The 18,873-nt window shown below is 45.3% G+C and overlaps 1 protein-coding gene and 1 long non-coding RNA gene across 34 annotated transcripts in view; one reads left to right on the forward strand and one right to left on the reverse strand.

The window, feature by feature from the left end:
- Gm11149 (predicted gene 11149) overlaps positions 1-11,714 on the forward strand; it is a 49,738-nt gene extending 38,024 nt beyond the window's left edge. Inside the window, exons 3-6 of the long non-coding RNA NR_029465.1 lie at positions 5,756-5,921; positions 7,702-7,851; positions 10,473-10,532; positions 11,039-11,714. This is a non-coding gene — a long non-coding RNA (predicted gene 11149). The remainder of the gene's footprint in view (positions 1-5,755; positions 5,922-7,701; positions 7,852-10,472; positions 10,533-11,038) is intronic.
- Ncam1 (neural cell adhesion molecule 1) overlaps positions 1-18,873 on the reverse strand; it is a 297,265-nt gene that overhangs the window by 54,183 nt on the left and 224,209 nt on the right. For 31 of the 33 annotated variants that reach the window (NM_001311065.1, XM_017313194.2, XM_011242413.2 and 28 more), the window contains exons 2-8: positions 13,515-13,589; positions 12,020-12,238; positions 11,026-11,169; positions 10,364-10,501; positions 9,158-9,275; positions 8,558-8,730; positions 785-927 (exon numbers count right to left, since the gene is read on the reverse strand). In NM_001311065.1, the coding sequence (NP_001297994.1) occupies positions 785-927; positions 8,558-8,730; positions 9,158-9,275; positions 10,364-10,501; positions 11,026-11,169; positions 12,020-12,238; positions 13,515-13,589 (1,010 nt within the window). Of the gene's footprint in view, positions 1-784; positions 928-8,557; positions 8,731-9,157; positions 9,276-10,363; positions 10,502-11,025; positions 11,170-12,019; positions 12,239-13,514; positions 13,590-14,220; positions 14,535-18,873 lie in introns of those variants that run through there. The other 2 variants (XM_006510058.4, XM_030244105.1) reach the window with 2 other exon arrangements.

Here is an 18,873-nt window from a genome sequence, read left to right on the forward strand (position 1 = left end):
GGCAGGCCTTTCTTCTTGATTCTCTGCCTGTTCAGCAGCAAACAGCTGCATGATGTGGCGTGGTCACCCCAATATTTATCTATTGCCACTAATAAAGATGGCTTCCCAGTGGCTCCATGCACCTTAAAAGTTAAATGTTCTCAACCATTTTAACTTGCCAGGGATTTAATACCATGTTCTTCAACTTGGGTGAATACATTACAGAACCCAGGTATAAGAGCCATCATCTAGAAACTGCTAATTATTTTTGCCTTTAGAACAAAATGGAGCCCAAATGTGACCAAGAATGCAGGCAGACACAAAGGCAACCAAGCTTTTGTGCACAGAGTGCATACAGCATGAGTATATGAGACGCGAGGAAGAGAATTAATAGACTCATCCCGATTCCCGTTGTTTCTGGGAGACACTTTCCTGGGAGTACCTGAGCTGATGAAAACATCACCTGGTGCCCCAGAATCTCGCTTATCCTGGTTCCTTACAGCTCCACAAGCCTGGGTCAGAAATTCACTATTGCCTCCTCCTAAGAACATCTAAATTGACCGTGCCCACTACCAACACACTCCTACCTATCGATACAGGGAACAGTGCCCACCCCAATACAAGAGGGTGTTGAGTAAACCACAACCAGGCAGGCTGGAGGAGGAAAGCTGCAGGACCTGCAGTGGCTACTGGTGACCCCCATCCCATCTTCCCATGTGCCAAAGGGAACTGGGCATGGGGTAGACATGGGGTAGTGTCTCAAGTCTGCATCCCACAGCCCTGAGACTCTCGGGTGACGTTGTACCTTTTCTTCACTGCTGATGTTCCGGGTGGATGTTCTCCAGGTGATGGAGGGGATGGGGTCTCCGGAGGCTTCACAGGTCAGAGTGACTTGCTCCTCTAGTTCCATGGCCGTCTGATTCTCTACATAGGTGATTTTGGGCTTTGCTGAAAAGAAAAAAAAATATTTTAATGAGTTATTTGGTAATATAGCTTTGGGGATTTAAACAAACCCATTTAAAGAGTTTTCTTATTTACTAAATATATGACTCAATTCTAGATATAGTAGGAGACACAGACTTGTACTCCCACGCATTCTGACAACACTGAAATGACAGTCATAGACACATTCTCTGGGATATACAGATGATAAAGTGATTGAGATCTGCTCCAGAAGAGGGCTACTCTAACTCAAGCCTTCACATGGAGATGGCTTGAGGCTGGACCATGAGGTTTCCAAAAATCTGGGTGGAATGAAGTCCTTCTAAGCTCAGAAAACTTCTCAAAGAAAAGCAAAAAAGTAAATGGAGAGGGAGGGGAAGGTAGGAAGAGAGAGGGAAGGAGGGATGGTGATGATGGATAGATAGATGAGAGAGAGAGGAGGGAGGGGGGAGGGGGGAGAGAGAGAAATAGAGAGAGAGAGAGAGAAAGAGAGAGATTTCATGGGGCAAGAAGACAAAGTTAAGGAGCTGGGAGTGTACCCACAAGCCACTGAAGCTCACGGGTAGAGTTTCATCAGAGCCATGGAGTGGTCACCGAATCCCAAGAAGGTTAATGCATGAGGAATTCTAGAGCAGATAAAACTTCAAGCAGAAGCCATTTTGGAAGCTTTGGTCACGTGCTGCAGAGTAGGCTGACAGCAGGGAGGGGAGAAGCTGAGCTCAGTTCATTTCCCAAATGTCTGGAGTAATGCAAGGAACGCATGCATTCCAACGCTGAGTGAAATGTGAAAACATTAAGCGAAATTGAATTTTCCTAATTTAAAACAATTATACTCAGAAATTGCTGAACATTCCATAGAAGAGAACAGATAAGTCTGCACAAATAACTTATTTCACTATACCAGAGAGAAAGGCGAGGCAAGAGCGACACAAAGCCAGGGTGACAGGTGGCTTTTGAAATCACTACACTTGTTTTATATCTGAATTCATAGTCACCGCACATCAGCTAAGAAAATACGTCCTGAAGACACAGGTCTTGAAGTCTTCCATGTTGCTTAATAGATATCAGTGACAAACGTCCTGCTTCCAGATAAAATCATCTGAATGGTACAAGTGGCTTCCTCAAGCTACCACAGGACACTGAGCAAATTGTTTTCTCATGGCCGGAACGCGGACAAATGGTAATCCAAGATGGCAAGACGATGTGGTGAAGATGGAGTCCATCAGCTCTGGATGAAGCTTTCTGTAGGAAGACTTTATGTCTTGCCTGGATAACAATGCCTTGTAGGAGGCAACAACTTACACCGTATGGAATGAAGGTTCATTAGTATCAAATATTTACTTTTAGAGGGTAAAATAGAGCCAAACCAATAAAGGTTAAAAATACGAATTGAATCTCTAGGTTACCTGCACTTTGCTTTGAGACCAGTGGTGGCCTCTACTTGCCTCTGCCTTCCAGAGTGCAGGGAATGAAAACATTTGCCACAGACGCACTATTAACAGAGACTAAGTTGGCTAACAAAGAGGGCTTTTGGTAGGGGTGCTTCCATCCTCTGCCTCTGGAGGCAGCACTCTAGAGGAAGGCAGAGGACGCCCTTTGAGACCTCACAGGTGTTGAGAGTTGATTATGAAATGTTCCAGAGGCTTACAGGGTGGAACACTTGCTCCCCTGCTTGTGGCGATGTTTGGGTAGGTTATGGCACTTTGGGGAGGTAGAACTTTGCTGGAGGAAGTGTATCACACAGGGTAGGCTTTGAGGTCTTATATCCTGGTGCCACTTTCTGTTTCCTGTTTGCTTCTTGTGTGTGGGTGGAATGTGCGCTCTCTGTTTTTTGATTGTAAGGCTGGCCTCACCTCATGCTCCTTAGGTTCCCCCACCCAGCTCCACATGATGGACTACTGTATCCTCTTTGGAACTGTAAGCCAAAATAAACCCTTTTCTCTTCTAAGTTTTTTTTTTTTTTTTTTTTTTTTTTTTTTTTTTTTTTTTTTTTTGGTCTGAGCATTCTATAACCAACAGAAAATAAATAAAATAAAGATATTTTAAATAATTACAGGGAGACAGAAAACTCAACTGGATAGAGACGTATTTAGAGCATCTCTTGCTTGTAAAAGATTCCTTCTCTGTGTGTGCTAGCACCAAGAGGGATCTCTTTGAGTTTTCTCTTTCCATGGTCCTTGCTATAGCTTAAGCCCTGCATCAGCCCCCGGTGTTATCTTCTGTGTTATCACTGCCTTCCTGATACCTCGTACCTCCAATGGCTGCAGCTCTTCTTGTATGAGCTACTTTCCTGTAACTGTAATAAAACACTATGACTAAGACAATTTATAAAAGAAAAAAGTTTGTTTTGACTTAGTTTCAGATGATGGAGTCCTTCATGGAGGACTCACTGCTGCAAGCATTAGGCATAGCAGCAGGAGCAAGAAGCTGAGAGCTCACATCTTTAAACCAAGCAGAGAGAGCCAACTGTGAGTGAGGTAAGAGGATATACTCTCAAATCTTGCCCCCTGTGACTTACTTTGACAGCAAAGCCATGCATTCTAAACTTCCCCAAATAGTGCCAGTTACTGGGGACCAAGTGTTCAAATGCCTGAGGTCATGAGGAGCCACCACCTTCCTCACTATCCTGTGAGTACAGCAAACCAGTCCACAGCTCTGTAGTTTTCCACTCCGCAATAGCCCGGCCCACTCCTGTGTCAAGTTTCTGGGACCCTTGTCTGAGGAGAGCCCCGAGACCTTCTCCTTCAGTCCTCTTGGTGGTCTCTTGCCATCAGCCACGGGTGCTGCACTAGTTACAGGGATCAGGAAAACAAGATCTTTGCCTTCCACTGAATTTGCCTCAGTCCATGACTCCATGAGATATCAGGATCACTAGCACAGGCTTATGTTATCTTACAGAAGGACCCAAAAGAACAGCAATGGAGGCTCTCAGCGAACAAAGAATGTAGTACTTAAGGAAAGGGTCCTAGGCTGCTAACTGGGGAGGACTCCACAGGCTAGAGCAGGTCCCTATCGTAGGTGTCATTCAGTTGTAACCACAACAGTTTCTGCTTTAGTCATGTTCTTTACATACTGACTGCAACCCTTTCTGAATCCATCAGTCTGATCTCTTCTTTGCTACCCAAGGTGTAGATCTCTTTATTCTTCAACATCATTAACCTTTGCTACTGCAGAGCAAACCTTCTCAATCCACCTCAGGGATAGCCCATGGAACCAATCTCTAAGGGAATGGATAGAGAGTGAAGAAAAATCTCCTAACCAGCTGGCCCCTTTTACCAGGCTCTCTGACCCTCATACTAGTTGTCTCAAGCAATGGAAGAGAGACCAATAGGAGGAGGAGGGAAAGGAGGATTAGAAGGCAGAAAGGAGAAAAGCAGGAGTTCAAGAAGGCTGGATGAGCTCTCCTTGTGGCATTGTGGAGGATCCTGATTCTAGGTCTGATGCAATTACTACAGCTCCATGATTTCCTTGCTGACCTCGCTAAAAGGCCAGCCATCTCTCTTTTGCTTGATCCACTGTACTGTTTAGAGAACACTCTAGTTGTATTGGGAAATAAATGGTGCATGTGCAAGATACAGATACATGGGGAGGGGTGTAGGGATGCACAGATGCAGGGATGTAGGAATGCAGGGGTGCAGGGATATAGGGATAAGGGATGTAGGGATAAGGGATGCAGGGATGTAGGGATGTATTTGTTCATTCAGGATGAAGACTGGGGAGACAAATCCTGTCTTGCCTGGTTCTTCATCCTATTTTCTCTTTTCCTTGCCACTTCCCCTAGTCCTTATCCATCTTGATCCTTCTACCACGGCCCCATGTGATCCCTCATTTGCTACCTGTCCTTCCTGCCTCAAGCAATCATTACCACCAAAGGTCCCTGGAAGAAGATCAAGAGCTCATCTCCTCCAGCCACGCTAGAGCTGGGATGTTCCATAGAGCAGCTTCTTAACTGCTGCATTATGAACCTGTGAAGTTACACAACTGCAAAGTAGAAGTCACAAAGTTTGGCATAGTAAAATGTCCCTGGTCATAAAAAAAAAAGAAAAGAAAACAACAACAACAACAACAACAACAACAAACCAAACCAAACCAGAAATGAATTCAAAATCAAACGTGTAAAGAGTCTAAGTTGTTTCTGCCAGTGTTTGCTCATGGTGAATCCTGTGAAGTCACTGCAGCCTTGGTTCTGAATACTCAGCATGTATGGCTGTCCCACCACACAATGCCAACAAACACTGGCTGCAAAGCCTCGGCTCAGATTCAAGACCATTGTAAGTTATGAATTGTAGTGGTTTTTACTACACATGCAAAGTTTTCTGCTCTTACAGAAACATAATGGCTTAATTATGTAAAACAGCGACTTCAAATATTTTCCTACCATCATTCCTCAGCATGTAAGTATCAAATTAGTATGTCTTTGGATAGTATTGTGTTAGGATGCTTGATTTAAAAAAAATTGCTATTTGAGTTGCTGACATGAGTTTCACAGAAAAATTATTCAATGAGTTTTGGCTTGGGATTGGAGACAGAATTTCCAACAATTTCTGAAATGGTCCTAAACAAATTTCTGCCATTTTGTACTGTGTATTTATGCAAAGTAGTGTTCTCAGCCATGATGATTATAAAACAAAAACATCAAGCAACTCTGAAGAACATTGAAGACAGTCTGTGTCCAGTCATATCAAATATTCAGCCAAGTTTTAATTCTTTATTAAATAAACAAGTATGCCCATCACATTGGTATGCAAATGTGCTTCCAGTTTTCAATCAGTGGAAAATCATGTGTACCAAAACCATAGTTTTAAAATAAGGCTGTTTAAATTTTTTTTTTCAGGTAAAAAGGGCTTGCAAGTGGGAAACATCTAGAGAACCCAGGAGCAGCATGGGGGTCGAGGGGCAGAGCGCTCTCTCTCACACTCCCATCCATTCCCTAAGCTATGCGGATTCAGCACAGGTGCTGACTGGCTGCATGGAGATGCAACCACCACTGCTATTCCAGGGTAAGGACCAAGAAGCTAACACTATGGCTCCTTTTATATAAGGAGCACTTGGGCTCCTTGTGACATTTGTAGAACAGGAAGAATAACTGAGCTACCTCAAAGGGCTGTGATGAGGCTCAGAAAGTCTGATTTGTGGTTCTGTAGCATGGCGTAGAATGCTCCTTCTGTGCTGGCTATTGTTATTATTATTCTATGGGGATAATGCTTTAAAAGTTTTCCAGAGACAACTGAGGCTAACTTCATCCCAGGATCATCTCCCTAGGACATGGGTCATGCTTCAGTCAAAGAAACTACTGGCTATTCCTTCAATTATTCAACTGCTTCTGCTGTCTTAGGTGCTGAAGGCATAGGTGTAAGCCCAGCGAGCAGAGGCCCGGTCCACAGTTGCTCACATGCAACACAGTGTCTTTTTCTCAACTCTGCCTAGGGCAAGTACTGCCCAAAACACTTGTCCCGCTGTTCTATATTTCAAGCCGTGCATCAGTTTGGTGACTAACTGATGTCACACAGGATAGGAAATCTTTTCCTATAAAGCATCATCATGCTGTTGCTATGGAGTCGTTATAGGAGGCTGTCATTTAAAATGTCAGTATTGGACATCTACACATGCCTGCAAATCTACTGACGGGAATCGATTCCATGAAATTTTATTTTAAACTTGGCGATGACTGGATTCACAGTAAACACTCAAATGGATAATGCCGATTGACACTAATTATTCTCTTTTCTGTGTTTATATGTTTATCTCTACCTTGGTTCTTCTCAGAGTCCAATTCTTACTTATCTCTCCAGCCACTCTATCTAGCTGCAAAGGTGCTCGATATTTCTTAAATGAAGGGATCAATGAAGATGCACCTGCCCTTCTCTATAATCCAAAGAGCAGAATGATGGGGTGGGAAGATTATTCTGAAGTATAGAGAGAAAAAAAACAGCATCAAGAATTTTTTTTTTTATGGGCTGGGAAGACAACTCATTCACTAAGGTGTTTGCTTTGCAAAATGAGGATCTTAGTCTGAACCTCAGAACCACATAAAAAACCTGGGCATAGTCAGCCATACTTGTGATCCCAGCACTTGGGGAGGTGAAGGCAGGGAGATACCCGGAGCTCGCTGCTAGATGGCCTCGCTGAACTAGCAAGGACCAACTTGGGAGATCCCTGTCTTCCCAAAGAAGGGTATGGCACTTGAGGAAGGGCACCTGAAGGTGACCATTGCTTTCTATCCTCGTGCACATCCATGTGCGGCTGCATGCACATACATACACAAACATGTGCACACACACACACACACACACACACACACACACACTCACACGTACATAAATGCACACTTTTATGAAGTTTCATGTTCTTTCTTTGTAGAGCTCATTTGTAGCCCCAAGGTCATCAATGATCAAAATCAATGAACAAAAGAGACTCTTCTGAGATCATCAGGGCTATTGGCATAAAGGCACCCTACTTTCAAATTGTGTTTACATACAGTTCTCCCCACCGCACAAAACAAGCAGGTCCCACTGCTGGCTCCTAGGTGTATATTTTAACTAGCTAGGAGGGACAGGTGCCAGAGAGTTCTCTCCAGCCTCTATCTAACCAGCATGTTCTACAATACAGCAGATTGTTCAGAGCCATTAGGGTACACCTTTCTTTGCAAAAAATCCCTTTTTGCATAAAGAGGCCCAAAATGCATTTCGATCCTGAAACACCTGAAAATGTGCTGAATTCATCAAGATGGATGGAGATAAGGAAGCTTTTTCTGTGACTTTCTATGACACTGACACCCAGGCCAGTAGAGGAGGAAAAAGAAGATGAGACAACCAGCCAGGCACTGATATTTACTAAGGCATCATGAGTCTGGAGCTGTTTCGAGGATAAAGCAGTGTATAGACAGTCAGTGTGCTCCCGGTACACTTTGCATGCTGATGGAGACTGGAGGTAAGCAATCCCTCGAACAAACACTTCAAGAGGATTAGTTCAGGAACTTTCATGTGTATGGAGAAGGCAGTGAGTCCTGAGGACGGTCAGTAGGGTGGTAGCTGGGATAGGCGGAGGCAATGTCAGACTGGTGAGGGGAGGGCTCCTGGGAAGATGTGCTTGGGCTAAAGTCTGCCTAAGGATAACAAGACGGCTGCTCAGAGTAGGACTGTCATAGGGAAGCATGCTTTAAGCAGAAGAGCCTCAACGGCAACATCTCCGACAAAGGGGATTGGCTCATTCTGAGGCAGAGACAGAAGGGAGGCTGGTATGGTTGGAGAACGTTCTCTGTGGAGCAGAGGGAGGGACTAGAGTAGAAGGCAGGAGCCAGGGTACTAGCACTGGACCATGGGCCTACTCTGGTGCTTACCTTAGTTGGAAGGGGTCTGGAGAAGAGGAATGACATTGAGGCACCCTGGCTACCACAAATAGACAAGACCTACAGTAGCCAAGCTGGGGAGCAAGGAGACCAGCTAAGAGACTGTGTTACTGAAGAGGGCTAAGTGGTTTCCTGGACTGGGGTTTAGGTGTCAGAGCAGGCAGCTCATGGTTGTTTCATGGATGCATGCCATGACAGTGTGGGTATGCCTATTTGATGGGTAGAATGTGCAGAATAGGAGGAATTGTAGCTGAACAGGGGCCCTGACCTGCACTATCTTGTACCTACCAAAGACCTTGAGGTGGATGGAGGCATCCTGCTCGCCAGCCTTGTTCTCTGCGATGCAGACGTATTCGGCCTCGTCGTTTTTATCCACATTCCTGATGGTCAGCTCGGAGCTGTCATCACTGAAGATGTGCTTCTCGTCATCTTCCTCCTCGTTCTCTATGGGTTCCCCATCCCTACACAGTGCGGAAACGCAAAGGGTGATGATTCTGAGCATGGGGTGAAGAGGTTCATTTCTGATCATTTCCCACTGTGCGAAGGGGACGGGCTCAGTCTACATAGAAGGGAAAGACTTCATCTCCCGTTACATGCTTTTTATGCCTCTCCCCCAATCTTTTGAGTACATGGCAAAGGCTATGGATAGAACTCAGAAAGATTTCATAGAACAGGCACAAAAAGCTACACCCGCACCTGCTCCCACAAGCCTGAAAATGTGAGAATAATCAAGACACCAATGAAGAGGACTTCCTAGAAAAGAGCCATTTTTTTCACCCTGGTACTTTAGGAAGCCCACACTCATGCCTCTGAAAACCCCACAGGCAATGGGACTATGGATTGCTTTCTCCTCTCACCCAAAATGCAAGGCACATGCCAGTTGCTTACTTTGTCCAGCTCATGGTGGGCTCTGGGAAGCCATCGGCATCACACACCAGGGTGACAGACTGGCCCAGGTTGGCAGTGGCATTCACGATGCTCTGTCTGGCCTGGACAGTGGGTGGTACTGAAGGAAAGAAGGATGTCAGCGGTGGTTGTACAAATCTTAAAAGATCTGGATGGCCTCGAGAAGAGGCATCTGGGGGTCCACAGGAGGCAGCATCACCACCTGGGCATTACTAGTCCTGGAGGTCTACAGTGTTAGTGGAAGGCACCTAAACTCACATGGCATTCTAAATAATTAATGTAAACTGAACAAAATTTGTCCACAAACATGCATTATTAAGAGTTCAGTCCCTATATCATGCCTTAACTCATGATCATGTGGTATTTGATTTACAGTGGCTATTTGTTGGGATGTATGTATGTATGTATATATATAGACACATATATATTATAATATATACAATATATACAACTAGGAGAGTTGGTGGGACTTGATGTTAAAAAAGGCTCTGCTCTCCATACTGGCAAACATGAGAAAGTGCAGTTCCTGTTGGTTGCCAGGTTGGTATGCTTCCAAAAGATACCAGCTCAGCAGGGTGACATTCTCTGCAACTGTCATAAACAACTTTGTGCACAAGGTGCTTCCACCAAAGGAATGAGAGGGAGAAAGCTTGGCAAGAAAACACGTATCAATAACCAAAACAATTCAAATGTGATTTACTTATTTTCTTAGCACTGACATTATAATTTCCTGTAAGCATCTTGCAAATGTCAGATCGATGCTACGGGTGTGTTTATTTGACACTGCAAATTAAGATTAATAAGCCCACGGACCACGATGCTGACTATTCTGAGACCTGAATTGATTGCAGTATTTTCTCTGCCCATCAAGTCAAGGGGACTAACTTCCTACTGACGGTAACATCAAGGACACTGGGGATGAAGGAGGGTTTATTAGCAGAATGGGGAGTCTTTAGTTCTGCTAGACAATGGAGGGCATTTGGTAGGTACAACTGGAGGGACACACCAAAGACAAGTGGTTAAGGAGAAAATATCCCCCTCCCAGAGGTTGTGATAGTGGGGAAGAGGTTCCCTTGAGATATAGGAATGAGACAGAACAGGTCTACACCCAAAGGGAATGGAAAAGAAGGTCTCCCATCAAACCCTGGTTGTAGTAATGGAGGGAACAGGAAGGGCAGATCTCCTCACCATTCACAATGACCTGAATGTCCTTGAAGTTGATTTCCCCGCGGGCCAGGATCCTGCCCTCACAGCGGTAAGTACCCTCATCTGTTTTCTTGATGCCCCTGATCTGCAGGTAGTTGTTGGACAGGACTATGAACCGGACTGGAAGAGACAAGAGGCAGGTTCATCCAAGGTCAGTTCGTGAACTCCATAATCAGGCAAGAAGCTGAGCTTCCTGCTACTGCCTTTTATGAAATTTGTGTTATTTTTGAGACAGAGTTTCACAGTGTAGTCTACTTGGCCTGAAACTCACTATGAAGCCTAGGTTAGACCCAAACATGCAACTACTCCCCTGTATCAGCTTCTGCAAGCTGGGATTACAAACGTGTGACACAATGTGGCTATCTCACCCTTTCTTCTGCCTCAGGTATTATGGTGTTGGGTTTTAGGCTGAAATGAGCAAAGATATCCCTGTCCCTGAAATCCAGATGAGTCAGTCTAGGGATGGCATGTCTGTCTTTTGCTTTGGAGAGACAAGCAAATGCTTGAACACACTAGTTACAGATAAACATTTGTTTAGGATCCAGAGATTTCGTGAGTTCTGGGGCCCCGAATCTGCATTTAGATGGAATGCTGGAGGGTGGGAAGCTAGGGGACCTGAGGGCTCATGGCAACTCAGGTCTTACCGTCTTTTTTCAGAATGACATCTCGGCCTTTGTGTTTCCAGATGATGGTTGGAGGCAGGGAGCTGACCACATCACAGACAATCACAGCATCCTCCCCTTCCTTAAACTCCTGTGGGGTTGGTGCATTCTTGAACATGAGCTTCTCTGAAAGATAGCAGGAGGAGCAGAGTGAGGAACAAACACCCTCTCAGTAGAACTCTGATGCCTGGATTTCAGCTCCAGGGCAGTTTCCATGTATAACTCAGCAATGTAAGAGGGACTCCCACTTAGCACTGGGTCACTATCTGAGGCAGAACAGTTAGCATTGAGAGGGGTCTATGGAGGGGAGTAGGTTCCCTGATGTAGTGACGATGCACACAGCTACAGTGATGAGCCCTGCATCTATCTTACCATGACCATAAGGGTCATTGATCATTTTTGGTCTCCTACTCTGTCCTCTCCCCAATTTTCCTGTAGCAGCGAAAATTCTGAAGAATGAGAGTCAACTTCATGGCAGTTAATGCTCTGGCAATCAACACTTACTTACCATGACTTGAGCCAACACTATGCACAGTAAGAACTTACATGGCCATGGGAGCCACCTTCCCCAACCAGCATCAAGTGTTGACATATAATACTACATCTTACTAGGTCATTGGGCTATATCACTAGCCAAATATAGTGGGATAAGAAGCAAAAACCTGAACCTGAACCATGTGTCTGTCATTGTCACTTAGAAGGCACGGAGGAACTGACATTAGCCCTCTGGCAATTGTGTAGTTTCTGGAGCATGGCAGTCATTGGGAATGTAGTGACAACTTGTGGGAACCAGCCTTGTTGGTTCTGGGCTGGTCACCAACCATTTGAGAATATACTAGATCTCTTAGCAACTTGGACAGAAAAGGAACCACCATGCCCTTACTGGGCTTCCTGTTGCCTTCTCTCTGCCTTTACTGCCCACCCATGTATCTTCCCAACAAAGGTGGGAGTGCAGGGTACACATGAGGGCTCTTACGGAAGATCTTCACGTTGACAGTGGCCTCAGACTGGGTGCCGTCCTCAGCCGTGACCACACACTTGTATATGCCGGCATCGTCGATGTTGGCGTTGTAGATGGTGAGGGTAGAGGAGTCGTCATCATTCCACACCACTGAGATCCGCTGCTGGTTTGGGCTCAGCTTCTCCCCATTGGGGGAGAACCAGGAGATGTCCTTATCTTTGGCATCTCCTGCCACTAAGGAGGAAGACATTATTTTCAGAGCGCAGAAAATGAGGAGATTAAGTCCTTCCAGAGTGTCCATGGCTACAAAGCCTAGAAGGCTGGAAAGGGATCTCTATCATGAGGCATTTTGCAGCTCTGCTCTTTGTTGGTTTAATTATACACATGGCATCTCTCGGAGTTGAACAGACTTACCCACTGCCTGTGCATATAGTATTTTTTAGTTGTCAAGTCTTTGGAAAGGGAAACAATAGTTGCTATGAACCCACTGTTCTCCACACACTAAGCTAGGAATGAATGTGTATTATGGAATGGGAAATAAAGGAGGGTTGGTTTGTCTGAGCCCTGAGCTCCAGGACCTCGCTGGCCTGAATCAACTGATCGGGATGAAAAAGAAGGAGACTGTTCAACTTCTGAGTTGAAGTTAAGAGAAGCTGGCTAAACCAAGAGTTAAGATTCCAGCCATTTTGACCATAGCAACTCTGTTCAGACTGGTATGAATGGTTGATATTCTGATGCCTGTTACCTCAGTCAACCCCCTTCCATGCTCTGAGAAGACAGAGCATCAGCAAGGCCTCTCTGGGGACTTGTGAGGGGCACTCAGCTGCCTAGAGGCCAGGCTGGGTCAGGGTGATCGGTTCTCCAATCCACGACTCCTTCTTTGATTTGCTGCCTGCACAGGGGCACCAGCCTGCACTGCCTAGCCCTGTGCAGATATGTGGTATGGAAATGTAGTGTTCCTTTCGGGGCCCATCATGTTTTCAATAAATATCACAATCTGCAAGCTGTGCCGCGGGCACTAAAGCTGTATCTTCAGATCATTGAAACTGCTGTAATGACGGCAGAGCGGGAGCAAATGTACCCAGCAGCCATAGTCCCCTGGTCAGATGCAAATCATGGTGGCAGTTAGAGCTCCTTCCCACCAAAAGTTGTGTTTAAATGTCACAGCCTACATCTAGCTCAGTTCATTCCTGCTTCTGTTCTTTTCCAAATCCCAGGCACACCATCTCCCAACACCTTGAAGTCCATTTCCCCATCCCTTCTTCTATAGGATGGTTTCCACATTATTATTAGGGGCAGATTTTCCAATTAGGCATTAAGAACACCCAGAAGTATAGATAGCATGTCACTCACTCTCAAGGGAAGGTATCTTAGAATGGTCTAGAATGGTTACACTGCTGACCAAGAGAAGAGCAGTGACCGGAATTCTAGGTTTGGTACTCTCAGTTTGCGCTCGGAGCAGCAGGTTTGGAGGCAAGCCTTGAGATGTGATGGGACCCAGGACACTTGCCTTGACACAGGAAGAATTTGGACTCTCCAACGCTGATTTCTCCTTGGCTGGGAACAATATCTACCTGCAGGGAAACTGAAAAAGAAAGAAAAAGTCCAGTTCAAACATACCATTAAAATTTTGAGAGCTTTCATTCAAAAATGAGATTGTCCAAGCTCAGTTTTAAAAAGATGAGGTTTATTTGACTTCTGAAAAAGCAACTTCATACCATAACCAGAAGGAGATACAGCTTAGAGCACTCCTACATGGAACTGTTATCTGCTGTCACAGTGGAAGGACCCCCTGGGCCGCTCACTAAACAACTATGCTTTGTATTCACAGAAAGAGCCAGCTAGCCAGTTCCTTTTGGGTATCAGTCTAAAGTGTCTCACAGGGAGCCTGTCACCCAAGAACTATGCACTGGGATAGCTTGCACACTCCCTGTGTTGCCATGCTTGGCCACTGTGAATCAGACCCATTCTAAAGCAGGGGTGCCAATGAGAGCTCACCTCACCCCACAACGTATAACCACCACCTATCTCCAGGGCTGAAAACAACATTAGCACACCAATCAGTCTGCTGTGCTTCTGAAATCCCACAGCCTGTGCTTTGTGGAATTCTTCGCACCCCTTGGCGACTTTCCCTGAATTCTTATTTGAATATCCACAAGCTCAGTCTTCCCATGGTACTGATAAGAAAATACACAACACCAGATCTCACCGCTTACCCGCTTCACTCTGCTTCCCGTTTATCATCTCCTTAGAGCAGATAACAACTGTTCATGAAAATCAGTTTTAGGATAGGAAAACAGAATGTTTTATTCATTTGAAATCAACTTCCTTCTGCCTCTGCTGTCTTTAAATAAATCTGAAAGGCTAAGGCTAGCACTCAGTGGGTTCAATGGCAGGAACTCCTCAGAGCCATTATGAAGCAAACCCTCTCCTACATCCTACATCCCCCTAGAAAGCAACCAGGCTGGGTGATAGAGACTGGGAGCTCTTCCTTCCAACAGCCATTTTCTGTTCACAGAAGAAGAGGGAAAGCTTGTTGCCATGGTGACCAGCTTGCAGGCAGGGTTGGAGCAGCAGCTCTAAGTCCAGGCTCCTGAGACAGGAGACCAAGGTTGGGCTCTGCAGAATACAGAGATCAAAGAGCCTGCCTGGGGCTGGAAAGGGAGTGCACGGTGGGGTGGGGTAGGCAGGGGATTTGGGGTACAGCATTCCTAATCATCTGACTGACAAACAAAGCAAGTCCTGAGAAACGCACAGCAGAGGCTGTACAGGGAAAGGGGTGAAATGGAGCCAATGTGGAGAAAGGGGAAAAGGGCTGGGGTTCCGGATAAAGGAGGGCAGGAGGCTGAGCTCTGCTCCATGGATACGTGGCTGAGCTTGGGCATATTCTAATACTGAACTGGAGGAAATGGTACAGTAATCCAGGGGTGCAATCACCTCTCCTTTGTCATTACCAACCAGTCAAGGAATTGGAGCTTCATTCTTTTCCAAGAACGAGCCCTCCCCACCCTCCTCCTTTCTGTGCATAGCTATTGGTACATAAAGCTGTACTGGCACATGACGCTCGCAGGGGCTGGGTCCACAGGTCCAGATGCCAACAGCTGGGGTTGGTTTTCCCATCTTACTTCTATAGCTGGAGTTAGGCGGTGCTCAGTCCCACAGTGTTCCATTTGGAAAGGGTCTCAGCTATCACTGTGATCTGACCCTTCACTGTCCAGATGGAGAAGAGCAGGGAGCGGGAGCGATTCCCTCACCATCACTGCTAGCTGTAGGTCAGTGTTGTGGAGCAAAGGCCTCCTGGCTCTTGGGTAAGTTCTCATTCACTTTGCAGTGCAATCTTTGTGAAGAGGGAAGATGTTCTCATGGAATGAAAGAAACCATCTGTGCATGCCGAGCGACATCCCTCAGCATTGCCATTTCTTGAGGAGTATAGAAAAGCCAGGATGAGGCCCCTCTGCTATCCTGAGAGCTTGGGGAGTTTCCAAGAAGGCTCTAAGCCAGTGCTGTGAATTTGAAGGCCAACCAGAACCACTTCAGTTGCTCTTGGTGACTCACACTTCCGGAAGTCCGGAAACCCTTCCTCCGCCATGACTCACCTGAGCACTATTCCTCTGTGGAGTTTCCAGGACATTCTCTAAAAGCAGAGACATCCTTCTGTCTGCAAAGTTCACTGCCCATATGCTGAGCATTAGCTCTCAGCTCCAACATATGGATCCTGTTACTTCAATGCTCTCACTGCTGGAGAATATCCTTATTCTAAGTGAAAAAACAGCCTTCACTTTTCCTTTTTCTTTCTTTTTTTTTAAAGCTCCTTTCACAAAAGAACATGACTCTCAGGGGGGAGTCAAGCTGAAGAGCTTTCATTCCCAAATGCTGCCAGGATCTATCTATGGACAACAACAGGAGAGAAAGAGAAATGCGAATTTCAAAGGAATTCCCAGCCTAACGGGATCCCTCACACACATTTATCATCAGGTCTAAAAAAAGAAATCTTCCATGGAGAGTGCTGGCCCTTTGCACACAAGGAAAAGAGACTTATTTCTCTCTCAAAGCACCAGACAGGGCTGGGGCAGAGGAGCCTAGCCACTCTGCAAACAATGCTTAGATGTTTTAGACTGTAGTCCGTGTAGATTTTCCTCCTGCGCATGCCAAACCTTGAATTATTAGGTCTAATAATGAGAAGGGGAACCCTGTGGTAAAGTCCAAACTCTTCGCCTCCCTTCTTCTACCTGTTTTTTTCTCTTTCACTGTTTTGCAATAAAATCTCCTGAATTGTGTCTCACCTTCCTTTCATTGTGTGTGCAAGATAATTTCCTAGCCAGCACAATGCATACCTTTAAAGACACTTAGGCCAGCATTGCTCTCCAATCATGTGGCTCATACCCTGCTTTGCTTCAGCCTCCCCTGCATAAACACTGTCATCTAAGCTGCATATGAAGATTCACACTCCCATACCCAGACATTTGGACCTGGGTGGGCTTTGCTGGTTGGGATAACACTGCCCAGCAATTTCCACATTACCATCTCCTTATATATTCACCAGGCCTACCTGCAGTCAACCTACACTATTGGGCTTACAAAAGCCAGTTCATTACCGCACCATTCTACTAATAATTTAGAGAACTTAAAAAATAAAAGACCAAGGAGGGTGCTGTATCACCTGCAGAAGAGGAAACTGAGATGCAGGAATTGAAATTCTTCACTCAGATGACGAGCAACTCAAGGATGAACGAAGGAACATCGTGTAATTCTAATGCTCCAGCTCACATGACTCCACTTTACACCTACTTTGAAGCTCTCTCTCTCTCTCTCTCTCTCTCTCTCTCTCTCTCTCTCTCTGTATGTGTGTCCATACATGTGCATGTTGTGTAGGCCAGAGGTCAGTCTCATGTGCCATTACTCAGGAGACAAGGTGACAACCCTTTGATTTTTGAGCTAGCATCTCTCATTGGCCTGGAGCTCATCCGATTACCCTAGTCTGGCTGGCCAACCTCTTCCACTTCCCCAGCAGTAGTACACGTGCACAGTGCCACACCAGGCTTTTGCATATGGATCCTTGCAGATCAAGCACTATCTCCCCAGGCTCCTAGAGCCTTTCTGAAACATTCAAAGAGGTTTACTGTAACTTGTTAGTTCCCATTCGTTGCTCTTTCTCCCTCCAAATCGTAAGTTAGATAGAGCAGAGCCTTTGTTCAAAAATGTTTCAATTATATTGCTGTCATCATTTCCCTGTTGTTAATGATCATCATCCTCTTCCCTCACGGATGATAATACCATCAGCCCCATTTGATAGATGGGGAGGCAGACACTTGAGGCCTTAATTAATGGTCAAGATGCAAACTCACAGTGAACAAAGTCCAAGGCCCCAGCTCTTTCTCTCATACTATGTTAATCCCTGGGCGCTAATGTTTAAAAACAAACAAACAAACAAAAAACATCCTTCCATAAACAGAATAGTCCACCTCTCCCAGTCTCATGTAAATAAGCCCAAGGGAGAGTACTTGGTTCTAAAATATATTTGTCTTTTTCACTATCTCCTTTTTTTGTAGTTGATGAATATTCTGGAATCAATGCTCTCTCTTTTAGGTGTAGATAGATGTTTTATAACTCCCAGTTTCCTAGGAAAAGTAGGCTATAAAGTCATAGTTACGGAAGAAAAGTGAATGAAAATCTCAGTTCATAAGAGACGCTAAGGCACTTATCTGGAGAGGTGGGGATCTTGTTAGGTAAAGCGACAGAGAAGAATCATTCATTCTGATTTCCAAAGTAGTTCATAGACTTTGCTAAAGTCAGCATCTTCTCGCAGCAGCCTGATTCGACTGGCTTTGTTTTCAATGATTTTGTCAGGCTAGGATCTTCCAGCGGACAGTGAACTCAGTGGTCTCTGAAGCCACCTGGAAGTACTGCCATGTTAGAAGGCTATGAAGAAGGTCGTTGGCCATGGAAAAGGTGAGATGGCATCTGTTTGTGGGCCCAGGGTCAGAGTGGGCACTGCTGAAGAAGACATCGTATGACCGATCAATTAAGATGGACAGACTACGGAGGCTTCACATGAGGTGGAAGAATTTTCTAGAACTTATTTAACAATAGCTAAGGACTTCTGAAAAAGGCATTGCATTGTAGCTTTTATGGTTACTTTTTTTTTTCTTGTTGCTTTAGAAATAAGCCTTAAATGTTGCTATGCGTAATCACCTTGGTGGAGAGATGCGGTTTTGTTTTCTAAGTATAACTGGGGGCTTTTTCATGTGACCACAGTTGCTGTAATTCCAGCCTCAGATGATCAGGAGTGTCAGAACTGAGACATCCCTATTGATAGCGACAATTTACTCTCACCACTAAGCATGAAACTCAAAGAAAGAAAGCAAGACAAACTGATGTGCCCATCATGCTGGGTGCTCGAGGCCCAGGCTCCCATCTGCTGGAGTATGACTCTCAGTCTGACCTCCTGTTAGCTGTTTGATCACAGGCAAGTTACTAACCCCTCAGTGCCCCCTCGGCAAAACAGAGAAACTGAAATGACCCACAGCTTCGGAAAGATTATGGTAATTGATATGTGGGGATCACACAAAGCTCCCAGTACTTGTACATTCAGTGCATAACGCTAGGAACCACCCTTCCCGAGGAGATTATTTCAGTGTGAGGGATGTGATGTTTTCCTTTATGGCTGAACCATACAATCTCTTTCCCGAATGACCTAATGTGTGGATAGGTAGCCTAGTTCTGTTTTTTTGTGCTAACTTATTTGTTTGGAAAATTTTGAATTCAGTCAGAGCCAAAACCACAGCAATGGAAACACTGAGCAGTGCTCTGGATGGACCATTTTGCCTCGACCTCAGTCTTCTCAAGCTATAAATGCAATAAGACTGAAC

This window comes from Mus musculus, chromosome 9 (assembly GCF_000001635.26).
Source record: "Mus musculus strain C57BL/6J chromosome 9, GRCm38.p6 C57BL/6J".
Classification (NCBI taxonomy): domain Eukaryota; kingdom Metazoa; phylum Chordata; class Mammalia; order Rodentia; family Muridae; genus Mus; species Mus musculus.